The following is a 12,182-nucleotide window of genomic DNA, read 5'->3' on the forward strand; positions in this document are numbered from 1 at the left end:
TTCAAGCTCAGCACGGCTGCTGTGGAACCATCCTGTGAGCCTGTATTCCAGTTGCGGCCATGCCCATCCTCCTTTTCGAGCCCCACCGTGAGCGGTTTCTGCGGAAGCTCGCCCTGCAGGCCCTACCCTCCCCCACCCCCGGGTGGCACTGAGTCCAGGCTGGGGGAAAGGCGCTAAGCCGCGTGCTGGCTGTGGTGCTTTGACCTGGTCTTTACCTGCTCTCAGCTTCCCTGCTACTGCTCTCAAGGGAGGGTCAAAACGTGTCGCAGTAAAATCTACCACAGAGAAAGACGTCGCCGCGAACCCCCTCAAGACGCTGCTGCAGCTGCGAGCCGCTCGCCCCCGTCCTTCCACTTCCTGCGGCAGCTCTGGGGTCCTCCTTCCCAAGTGTGATAAAAAATACAGTGAATTTTGCTGCCCGGCGCCATCCGACAGAAAGGCAGCCTCATGAAAGCACGGAGCTGTGTCCTCTGCGGCCTTCTGAACTGGATCTGGCACGGTGTGACGTCCAGCGCTTTCCCAAAGTCAGAATGACCATGACAAGAAAGCATTTTGAGTGGATTGAGGGGATCGAGGCGGCCAGGACAGCACCCCTAAAGACCCTGCAGAAAGAGGACGCCAGAGACGCTGCGGGAGGCGGCAGGATGCGGGGCGGTGTGCTGGAAGCGAGGGCAGGGTTCTGGCGGGGCTCGTGGCGAGTGTGTTCTACTGTGATTCCCTTTTAAACTGAAACTTCTGCCGTCTTGTTTGATCTCAGCTGCTCGGGGCCTGGCCAGCCTTCCCCGGGCCCCAGTGGGCGGGGGAACCAGGGCGCCTTGCCGTCATCCTCCCTGTTCTCTGTCCCAAACATCCACACAGGGGGCCGGATGCCGTTCAGACCAGACACAAGCAGGTGAGCCCCGAGGGGAGTGAAGTACTTGTGAACGCGGTCACGTAGCTGACTAAGCAACGGCAGAGGCTCGAGCACATTCCAAGCACATGACAGGGAAACGGAGAACTATAGTGCCAGGAAAAAGATCAGCTGGTGCCAGGACCAGGAGGGCTCCGGGGTGAGTGTGCAGAGCAGGAGGGGTGCCCGGGGCAGGGAGGCGGTGCGGCCAGCATTGGCGGTGGGCTCCTGTCTGGAGCATTTGTTCACACTGCGGAGCGCGGGATGGAACTGCAGCTGGGATGTGCTCTGCAGTCCTGGGTGACAGCGATGTGTCATGGTGAAGTTCTGGAGCGAAACCGCTGGGCTTGGCAGGGTGGGGACCAGCGGGGAAGCTCTGTGCTGCCTGTCAATCCTGCTGTGACCCCGAAACTGCGTATTAAAAAGCCTGTTTAAACTAACGCATGTGCCAGAGATCAAGCAGTGAAATAAGGGGAGGGCTTCGGGTGTGCGGTGAGAACTAGCGGTGATATTACAAACCCAGAGCAAAGGAGCGCTCCGTGTGCTTGGGGGGCCCAGGCAGTAATGCCCCCTTCCCCCCTTAATGCTTGGGGGGTTCTTGGTTGCATCGAATGGGAGCGCCTCGTCTGCACCGTCAGGGCTGCCGAACAGGTGACCCTGGCGGTGTGAACCTCACGCAGAATAAGTGCGTGGCGCCTGTCGTGTAAACTCGCCGAGCCCGTGTGACTCGCTGGGTCTTTCAGAAGCTGAGCCCCAGTGCACGGCCCAGCCCTGGGCGGGTCCGCAGGGCAGGGCGGCTGTGGTAACCCGAGAGTGACGACAGCTGAATCACCCCTGAAGGGCCGCAGGGGTCTGGGCGGCCAGCGTTCCCCATGCCTCTGCGTGGGCACGGAGATTAGGACAGCGGGCAGCTGGGAGGGGCGCGGGCTTGCCGTGCCGTGGGCACCTGTTAGCTGCAGAGCGGAATCCCTTGGGGGGCAGCTGGCTGGGCGGCACAGCCGCTGCGGTCCTGCTGTCACAGCTTCGTGCTGCTGGCTTCTGGACGGTGGGGAGGTGGACAGGAAGACTGCCATTCACCGGCTTTGAGCTGTCGCCACCAGTGCGCCTAAAAATAGCGCTGCCCTCTCTGGCGCAGTGGTGAGGCCACCGAGTGGCCGTACATGGCCGCGGCCCGTCCCCTCCCACCTCCCGCCCGCTGCCCCACCCAGCTAATCTCGGGATCGGATGTACCCGCTCGCTCTGGTGGTGTGTGGGCGTCGCTGCGAATGCAGGGCTTCTAAATTTATGCAGCACTTGGCAGGGGGTGCGCGCTGCACCCCGTCACGCTGCGTGTTCAGCAGTTAGGGGCGGAGCTGAGTCCTGGGGGCCGGCGGGCTGGCCGCGCGTCTGGGGCCTCACAGAGTGACCGTGGCCGCGCCCGAGCCGCCCTGCCACGCTCAGGACGCGTCTCCCTTGCTTCTTGGTCCACAGAGGCGGCTCCGGCTGCCGTGGGGACTGCAGAAAGTACTGCACCTGTGCCCCGCTGACCCTGCCTGACCGTCTGCTCTGTCACGCCTGTGCTCCCCTTCCCAGTGCTCCCCCGGCCTGGGTCCCGCAGCAGCCCTGGAAGGGAAGGGAAGATTTTTGTTCTGTTCGTGCTTTGTAGCGCTGGGACTGACCCAAGGCCTTCACACTGAGCTGCGTCTCCAGCCCTTTCTACCCTTTTATTCTGAAAACACAGTCTCACAAAAATTGCCCAGGCTGCGCCTGCACTTGCCGTCCTCCTGCCTCAGCCTCCCAAAGTATTCCTTAAGTTTCTATCTTGGAATACTATCAGATTTGCAGAAAGTGGCACAGTTAAAGAATTCCTGCGTATCTCCGCGCAGCCCCGCTGTTAACATGGGCCTGTGGCCTGTGGGCCCCCCGCCCCACGGCCACGCTTGATGTGTTCACAGGCGTGGTGCACACGGGCTTCTCCCGAGAGAAGGGGCAGGCCCTGACGCCGCCCTCCGCCTCCCTGCCCCCTGTGGTGTCTGTGGCTCCGCTCCTTGGCTCCGCGACGCCTGGCTCGGCCCTTCAGTCCACTTTCTCATGCTGTTCTGTGTCCCCGCCACGCAGCGGGGCACCCACCTCCTCAGCCTCCCAAATCAGCACCTCGCAAAGACAGGACACCCAGGAGGGAAGGGCGGAGCGCTCTTCCAAGGCAGGTAGATTGAGCAGCTGGGTGTGGTGGGGCACACCTGTAATCCCAGCCACTTGGGAGGCTGAGGCAGGAGGATCAGGAGTTTGTGCCAGCCAGGACAATTTAGCAAGTCAGCAAGACCCTGTCTCAAAACAAAAATAAAAGAGCCAGGCACGTAGCTCCGTGGGAAGACCTACACACGGGGGGAGAACAGCCTTAAAATCAAGTCCAGACACTGGTAGCAGATAATCTTTCTTTTCCCAAAAGCATCAACCCAAGACGGATGGCTGTCTCGTGTTCTTCGCCCTTCTGGTGCAGAGGGGAAGCCAGGACTCTGTTTCCAGGACCAGCCCGCTGTGTGGGGCCAGGCTTCCTGGACTGGGGTCCTGGAGCGAAGGCCCTGCTTTGTGAAACCCCGCGCCTCGGGTGAGGATGGGGGACTGCGCCAGTGCACGCTGCAGCCGGCCTGCTGGGGCCTCGAGTCCCAGGCACTGCCGTGCGTGCTGACCCCTGCTCCCTGCGCTGCCTCTGCCCGCCTTTCTCAGAGGACAGGTCGCCCTGACTGGGCGCCTTTGGGTTTTCTCCAGGGCTGTGCCTGCCTCCGTGTGAACGTTTATTCTTCACATGCGTTGGCAGCGTGTCCTGACCGCATTCCTCCCGGGATGTGTCCAGGACAACACACCCTCCCCCCATCTCCCGACCGACCCCTTCCTTCCCTTTCGCGGGAGATCTGCCATCTTTGAGGCAGAGGATGCAGGACCGTGCAGCAAGCGTAGAGAGCCAGCCTCAGGGAGCGCAGCCTCATGGCCAGGACCGGAGGGCACAGCTGGAAGGACCGGGAGGCACCGAGCGTGCAGGGGAAAGGTGGGGGCCGGGGTGGTGGGAGCCCCGGTCCTCGTGTGCGGAGGGGACGCACTTGCCAGAGGCAGCGTGACCGTGGCTGATGGGAGGACAAGTGACCAGAAGGGGGTGGGGAAGTCACGCGTCCTGCTGCCACCACGGCATACGACACGCGCACAGGACGGGCCCCGCATGGGGGTGGGTGCTGGGGGCCCAGGACCGGGCCTGCCTGGCGGAGGGACGGGCAGCGCTCTGGGGACCGGGCGTGTTTGGCTCCTGAAAAGAAATACCTAACACGTCTCCCAAGGCGCTGGGATTCCAAGACCCCCACAGCGTTGGAGTATTCCAGGAGCCCTATTTGAGGATCGGGCGAGTTAACTATTTTCAAATGAGCACAACTTGCCCGTTGAAGCTTGGCATCATTTTTAGAGTCTTGCTTTTCACGCCAGCTGGGTGGCGCCACTATAAATACACAGCACATGGGGCGCTGAGGGATGGGGGTGCACCGGGTGGGAGGCAGGTAGCACCCGGCCCTGCCTGATGTGTGCAGGAACTTCGCCAGGAGCTGGGGGTCCTGGGCCAGCAGGTCTCCTCTTTCCCTCTTCCACCTCACTCGCCTCCTTCCTTCACACTGAGACAAGGCCTCACCAGGTTGCCTAGGCCAGGCTCTGACGTGCAGTTCTCCTGCCTCAGCCTCCCAGAGTGCTGGGATGACACGCTTGTGCCACAGTATGCCTGGCTCCAGTTTCTTCTCTGGTAAATGGGAGATTTTAGAGAGAGCGGTGGCTACTGTAATGCCTCGGGGACCTCTGCAGTGGGCAGGGATTATGCAGAAGACTGCAAGATAGAGCTTTGCATTTTCTTTTTTTGTTGTTTTTTTCCGGTACCAGGAATCGAACTCACGACCTTGCATTTGCCAGGCAGGCGCTGTGCCACTGAGCTATATCCCCAGCCCCGAGCTTTGCATTTTCGGGAGCTTTTCAGTTGCTCAGTATTCGATTTTTATTCCTTAAGAAGAGGACGCGGTCAGTGTTTGTCGTTTGTGTCCAGCGATGATGCTCGGATGCACAGGAAGGAGGTGCCGAGGTGTGAGGTTACCGCCATGTCGCCCCGTGTCCTGCAGCAGGGGGCTGTGAACCCCGCCTGAGCCTGCTGGCTTGCTGGGCTGTGGCTCCTGATCCAGACACGTGCAGACCCCAAAGTGGCCCTCGGCCTCTCTGTGTGCCCCACAGGTCTGAGCCGGCCCTGCTGGTGTTTGGGGGTCCTGCGTGAACTTGGGGTGCCCTGTGCACTCCTTTCCTGTTTGTGTTCAAGAGCCTGAGTTTTCCTTTTCCGCATTCCAGGTTAACGTGGTGTTCCTCGTGTGACCCTGGCGGGTAGGAAACGGCACACGTTTAATGCTCTCATGGTCCCAGCGCTCTGCCTCTGCCTCCTGGGAGTGGGGGGGCGTCCCAGGCTGGCACTGCACTGGGTGACCTTCCCGAGGCACCGAGCCAGGTCCCAATCTGAAAAGGCGGGAAAGTGGGGCCTGCCACCCCAACAGCAGGAGCTTGGGGACCTGCCAGCCGGGAGGGGCAGGAGCCCACTGCCTGCCCTGGGCAGCCTGGCCCACCCGCAGGGGAAAGTGGCCTCTCATAAAACGTGTTAATGTGCCCTGTTTGTTTGTTTGTTTGTTTGTTTGTTTTTTTGGTTTTTCTCCGGTACCGGGAACCGAACTCACGACCTTGCACTTGCCAGGCAGGCACTTTTGCCGCTGAGCTAAATCCCCAGCCCTGTTTGTTTGTTTGTTTGTTTGTTTGTTTTTGGTTGTGTTAATGTGCCCTGGAAGGCTCCCAGCAGAGGGCTGTGGCATTACCCCTGCCTTCCGGTTTCTCTAAAGCCAACTAAGATTTAAAACAAGCCAGGCCTAGTAGGCATACCTTTAGTCCCAGCATTCTTGGAGGCTGAGGCAGGAGGATCACGAGTTTGAGGCCAGTCTGGACATAGTGAGGCCTTGTCTCAAAAACAAGCAAACCAAAAGGTCAGGCATGGTGGTGCACACCTGTACTCACAGCACCCTGGGAGCCTGAGGCAGGAGGGCTGCATGTTCAAGCCCAGCCTGGGCAACTGGTGACACGGAGAGCCCAGAGGCAAATGGAAAAGGGCGGGGTGCAGCTCAGTCCCCAGTGCGGGACGCTTGCAGGAAGACTTGGGGAGAGCCTGGTGAGCGGCACAGAGGGGGCTCTGTGAAGGTGGCAGGCGACTCCTGTTCACCCTGCAGAACCCGCAGAGCCAGTGCCTCCTGCCAGGCTCAGGTGGCGAGCGTGTCCAGTGCCAGCCCTGTGCGGGCAGCCCCACCCTCCACCGGACAGCAGCCGCTGCCCGAGGTGGGTTTCCCTTCCCTCCCTTCCTCCCTCCCTTCTGGCGCTGGGGTTTGAGCCCACAGCCCTGATACACATACCCAGGTCTTTTACTTTTTTTTTGAGAATGAGTCTTGTTAAATTGCTAAGCTTCGCAGTCTGAGCTCAAACTCGTGAGCCTCCTGCCTCAGCCTCCCAGAGTCCTGGGATCGCAGACATGCAGCACCACACCCAGCCCCTTATTTTCATAATCTGCTTATTGATTAAAGTCAGCCGATGGGAGGAGAAGCACCCATCAGGGTCAGCCTAGCCCTTCGTCAGATGTCTGGCGCCAGGCCAGGATTTTCTCTGGCACCGATTCCTGACAGACCTGTGCTCAGAGAGACAGCCCACACACGCGCCAGATAAGTTCTCTGCCGAGCTCCATCCCTGACCCTTTCTATTTTGTATTAAGACATGGTCTCACTAAGTTGCCCGGGCTGGGCTTGAACGTGCAATCCTCCTGCCTCAGCCTCCCAAGTAGCTGGGATTAGAGGTGTGTACCATCACAGCTGTCTCTTGATGAAGGAATCCCAAATAGGAGGGTTAGTGGCACTATGAACATCGATTTTCTAATGGAAAGGATAACACCCGGCGCTGCTCCTGATGCCTCCTCTCTGACCTCTCACCTCTGTCCTCTCACCTCTCACCTCTCACCTCTGCCGTGTTTTGCTTGTGCTGCCCAGACCTGCACATGCGCCTCACTTGCTGGGGACCTGGGCAGCCGCTGTGTCTGGAGCTGCAAGCACAGAGCCCTGCAGTGCCTGGCCCCCTGCAGCCCCCACTCCATCCTCCCTGCACCCCACAGCTGCAGTCCCCTCGATCCGGCCTCCCTCGGGTTGTGGGAGACCCGCGCCCGGGCACCTGGAGTGGCGGTGGACAGCGTCGTGGGGCCGTCTGCTGCCTGCTGCCCCGCGTGGTCTTCCGGGGACCCCGACTGTGCCACTCTGTGTCCTGGTCTCCGTCTGGGAAAGGCCTGTGGTCACCCTGCTTCTGCCCCTGAGATCAGGTGGTAAACACGTGTCCCAGCAGTCACAGCGCCTGGAGGCTCAGCCTGGGCCCTCTGGCCAGCGTCCTCCGCACTCGTGAGGGTGGTTGGAGAGACTCAGAGGAGGAGATGGCCGCGTGCGCCCTGCTACCCCCGCAAGGGGCTGCCTGGGTCCCCTGCAGGAGGGGACAGGGCTGGGTGCGTCTGCCGCCTGCCACTGGGGCAGGCGGGCGTGGCTGTTGGGGCTGCACCTGCCCTGGGTTGGCTTGGACCCGCTCACGGCGGAGTCCCGAGTTCGATAGTAGTTTCTGCCACAGTGTCCAGGAAGGACGGCGGGAAGGGCCCGAGGGCAGGGGGCCTGGAACCCCAGGCGCGGACTGCAGTCCTCAGGCGGGTGGGGCGAGGGCGTCCGCCCGAAGGACAGGGTGTGGACATGGCACTGGCTGCTTGGTTTGGGCACTGTCTGCCCCTCGTGTGCCCTGAGCCCTGCGGCGTGGGGAGAGGACCCGGGCCGGGGTCTTACTGTTTCCTGGGGGAGAGCTAGTGTGATTTCCGGAATGCTCACGGGGCTGCAGGGTTAGTGTACAGGTCACACAGCATGAAGAACACGGGGACGGAGGGCAAGGCGCCCGGGGACTGTCCCCGTGACCTGCCACCCGCGGGTGACTGTGGCCATTCCATTGTCCCTCCAGGGGCCCAGCCACCCTCCGTCACAGGGCTGCTCGGATGAGAAAATATTTGGGGCAGTGGGAACACGGGACTGGGGAAGTGTACGGGAAGGTGTCGTTAAAAAGCAGAAATAACAGTTTCAGATTTCTATTCCTGAAATTTGGGGCTTTTGTTTGTTTGTGGCAGGGATTGAAACCAGGGCCTTTGCACTGAGCTACATCCCCAGCCCTTTTTTAAATTCTGAGACAGGGTCTCCCTAAGCTGTGAAGCTCACTGAGCTGGAGCTTTCGATCCTGCTGTGTCGGCCTCCCAGAGTGCGGGGATTACAGACCTGTGCCACCAAATCCAGCTCCGAAAAATCGCGTTTAAGGGAATAGAGTGGCCATTATTGCCAGAGCTCTCCCTGCTGGCCACACCGAGGCGTGTGTCTTCCCAGGCTCCTGTGGCCGGTGGGCGGTTGTGAGGTGTTTTAAAATCTGACCACGTCTTTGACCCCTTTTGAGTTCATTACAGATCCTTCTGGAAATCTTGACCGTGATATAAGGTGATGTGTTTTTATTTACACTCATACGTTATGCAGTTTTGCTCCACAGTAAACCACTGGTTGACACTGAGATGCAAGGGTCACGGATGATGAACTGTAAATTAATTGAAGATACAAACTGAGAGTATTTATTCATTTTTTTATTTATTGTCTTTTTGTTTTGTTTTGTTTTTGTTTTTGTTTTTTTCTGGTACTGGGAATCGAACTCACAACCTTGCGCTTGCCAGGCAGGCTCTGTACCGCTGAGCTAAATCCCCAGCCCTTATTTATTGTCTTTTTGAGAAAGAGTCTCTATGCAGTTCAGGCTGGCCTTGAGCTCACTTTGTAGCCCAGGCTGGCGTCAGACTCGCCACGATCCTCCTGCCTCAGCCTCCCGAGTGCTGGGATTACAGGCGTATACCACAACTACTGGCATGACACTCATTTTGCAGACTTGCCTTCTCACACTTTTCCTGAGGCAAAGAAGTTGCTTTATCTGAATAAAAATGTTGCCTTTCTTGGTCTCCAGGTCCCTGGCTCTCAAATACAAGTTGAAACGAAGTAGCTATGTGCCCATGGGTGTGGCTGAAATCTGTGCCTCCTTCCTGCTGGTGGGATAAAAGGCCTCTTTCCTCACAGGGCTTCTTTGTGTCAAGGATCTGCAAGCACAGCCAGAGAAGCCCCGGCACCATGCTGTGGCTCCGTGCAAAGGCCCTGGGTTCAATGCCCAGGACCCCCTAAGTAAATATTTTAAAACTTTGCCAGTGTTCCTTAAAGCAAAACAACAAAAAGTTACAGATTCCGTTCATAAGTCCAGTTGTGGCCTACAGTACAGAGTTAACGTTCTAAATTGTCCTATACGTTTGGTTTCCATATAGAAAATGAAATGATTTATTACTTTTACAGTTAATTTGCCCGCATATAAGAGAGCTGTCACCAAGTTGAACCACTTTGACAGCATGTATCACTAGTTTCTTAAAGTGTCAAAATTTGTCTTGGTTTTGAGTTAATATTATTAAATATCATGTTAACCCAAGAAGGCTGGAAAGGTAACAAGAGATTATTATGAAAGGGATTTCGAGGCCCCCCAGAAGGTTAGGGAGACACGGGTAGGCTGAGTCACCCCTCAGTCTCGCTCTCGTGAGATGACTTGGAGATGGGCTTTCGTGTGCACTGCTGTCGCAGTGTTCCTGTGGGATGTGCTCGTGGGGGTCCTCTTCCCCAACCAGTGAGAACTCTGCCTGGCCACGCTGACCGCCCCCACGGTGGACTTCGAGCTGGTCACCGTGAGCCGCAGCAGGGCGAGGGAAGGGCGTCGCCATCCCTCCTCCCCTCCCGCCTCGCCCTAGGCACTCTGCTGTCTGGTTGCAGCCAGCCGTCCCAGGGCGGGGACTCCGCTGGTGGCCCTGGACGGTAGCAGCGGCTCCCTTCTCTCCCCTCGGTAGCAGCGGCTCCCTTCTCTCCCCTCGGCCGGCGTGCGTGCCTTTGGTCTGTGCACAGAGGTGAGTCCTGCCTCCAGGTCCACGAGCAGCTAGCCTCGCCTCATCCCTGGAGCCGGGTGAGACCTGCTGCGGGCCGTCCTCCGAGGGCAGGCGCCTGGCCGTGGGTGCGCAGGTTCGGAGGCAGGGCAGCACCTGCTTGGAGCTGCCTGTTCCTCCGCTCTGCCTTCTCTCTGTGTGGCCATGTGACATTCCTTCTGGTCCCCAAAGGCCACCGTGCAGGCCTTGGAAACCGAACTGGAAGCAGGGACAGACGGACGGACAGAGCAGCACTAGAGAGGGTGAGCAGTGCCCGGACTCCGCCGCAGGGGCTTCCTCCAGCGGGCGTTAGCAGTGCGGCGTGGGTGAGAGGTCCCTGTCACTGTCATGCGCCCCTCAGAAGGCGGCTGCCATGGAACCAGAGGAATGGGCCTGCGGGGGCGGGGGCCTCCAAGGGGATCCGGGGAGGAGGGAGCCGGGCCTCAGCCTCCGGAGGCCTCTGTGTGCCTGCCGCCTGCCGCTGCCCTGGGGACGGAATTCAGTTCCGTGCACCTGCAGTGAGGGGCGAGCACGGAGCCTGCGCCCGTCTGCGCCGTGCCCTGAGTCCCACCCCCCACCCGGGGCGTCTTCCTGTCTCAGCTTAAAGTGCAGTTAAAAGGCATCTGGCTCCTGTGCCTTTAAAGGCTGGTGATTGCCTTTTTATTACCCCGTGTTTCTGTTTTGGATTTGTCACCTCCTGGCAACCAGGCAGAGCCCAGCCGGCCCCACCCTCCGAGGGACGCAGTCCCCTGACAGCGCCCTGCGGAGTCTCAGTCTGTTCTGCGGGAGCGGTGCTGCCCCTCCCGAGGCGGAAGGCGACCTGGGTCCCGGCGCCTGGCGCGCCCTTGGAGCTGGCTGCGTTATCTCCTGCCCCACCTGAGCTGGCACAGTGCTCCCGGCAGCGAGCGCCTTTGTGTGGGGGACTCTACAAAATGTCCCCTAATTGCCAGAAAGGTGTTCGGTGACATTGGGACTGTGTCACCTGGGCAGTAGAATCCAACAGGACCGGTCTGGCCGGTTCCCTGTCCCAGGCCCTGCCTGTCACCCGCCCCGTTCACACCCAGGCCTCAGCCTTCACGGGCCTGCAGCGCAGCCTTCCTCCTGGTCCAAGGAGAGCTTTGGGTGGGCGGCACCGCGGACACCGCCCCGCTTGCTGCTGTCGGCCCCCTCCACCGCTCAGCTCCGTACGGAGGATGCCGGCCCCCCACAGACCTGGTTGGGGTGTCCGGCTGGGCTCCGGTGAGGGTGGGCCTAAAGAATCACCAGCAGACACGGGGTGCAGAGGGACGAGGTTTATTCACATCCAGGCACACTGCCCGGGGGGCAGCCGGCTTGTGAGTCTCCAAGGGAGGAACTGCGCGGTGGGGTGAGAGATCCGGTTGGTGCGAGGCCTTGCAGGCTCAGGAAGGGGTCCGGGAAGCACGTGGGGTTCTCTGGGACACTTTCTGGGTCCACAGCACCTCGCAGGCCTCCCGTGGCTGCTGTACCGAGTGCGAAATTCTGTTTGCAGTTGGTTTCCGGGACCATGTCCTGCTGGCCTTTGGTGGTCTGGCTGTAGATAAGGGGACAAGAGCTTGCACGACCGCCTGAGCAGGTGACAGGGAGGCCTCCACGGCTCCGGTAGGGGAGAGGGGGGCCGTTTGCGGGATGAACGGGCCCCCACCAGCAGGCTGCGCCGAGCTCTTCAGGACGCCCTCCCCGAGTTCCTCCGCGCTGGATGGCTTGGACCAGGTGTGGCGTGCAGGGTCTCAGCCTTGGTCATGGTGGGCAGTGTGGCTGGGCCCACTGTGGGGTGTGGCGCGGCGGCAGCTCCGGGCCTGCAGCAGGTGCGAGGCCGGGCTGGCCTTGGGGGACCTGGGCCTCCCCGCGCCCCCTTCCTGTCGCTCAGTGCCTCGAGCTGAGAGCGAGTATGGGACTCTCGGGCAGCTGCGGACCAGGCTGTGCGGGAGGAGAGCAGGCTGGCGGCTGTGTCCGGGAGCGCTGGGCCGTGCCGCCCTCTCTGGACTCTCAGCCAAGACCTCACGCAGCCCCAGTCCATGCAGAGCCCCGACGTCAGGTCGCCTGCCCACGTCCCTGCCCAGTGGGGCCTCACAGGCTGTGCTCGCTTCTGTCCCTGTGGGTGCAGCCGCCCACACACGACGTCCTCACTCCACCACGACGTCCTCACCCCACACACGACACCGTCACCGCACACACGACACCGTCACCCCACACACG

The 12,182-nt window shown here is 60.3% G+C and overlaps 1 protein-coding gene across 1 annotated transcript in view; it reads left to right on the forward strand.

Annotated features, from left to right (window-relative positions):
* Positions 1–480: 480 nt before the first annotated feature.
* Positions 481–12,182, forward strand: part of LOC102025542 (protein cordon-bleu) — a 94,928-nt gene continuing 83,226 nt past the window's right edge. Inside the window, exon 1 of the mRNA XM_013520574.1 lies at positions 481–1,049. Within this exon, the coding sequence (XP_013376028.1) occupies positions 979–1,049 (71 nt within the window). The 5' untranslated portion in view covers positions 481–978. The remainder of the gene's footprint in view (positions 1,050–12,182) is intronic.

This window comes from Chinchilla lanigera, unplaced genomic scaffold (assembly GCF_000276665.1).
Source record: "Chinchilla lanigera isolate Chin_1 unplaced genomic scaffold, ChiLan1.0 scaffold00055, whole genome shotgun sequence".
Lineage (NCBI taxonomy): Eukaryota > Metazoa > Chordata > Mammalia > Rodentia > Chinchillidae > Chinchilla > Chinchilla lanigera.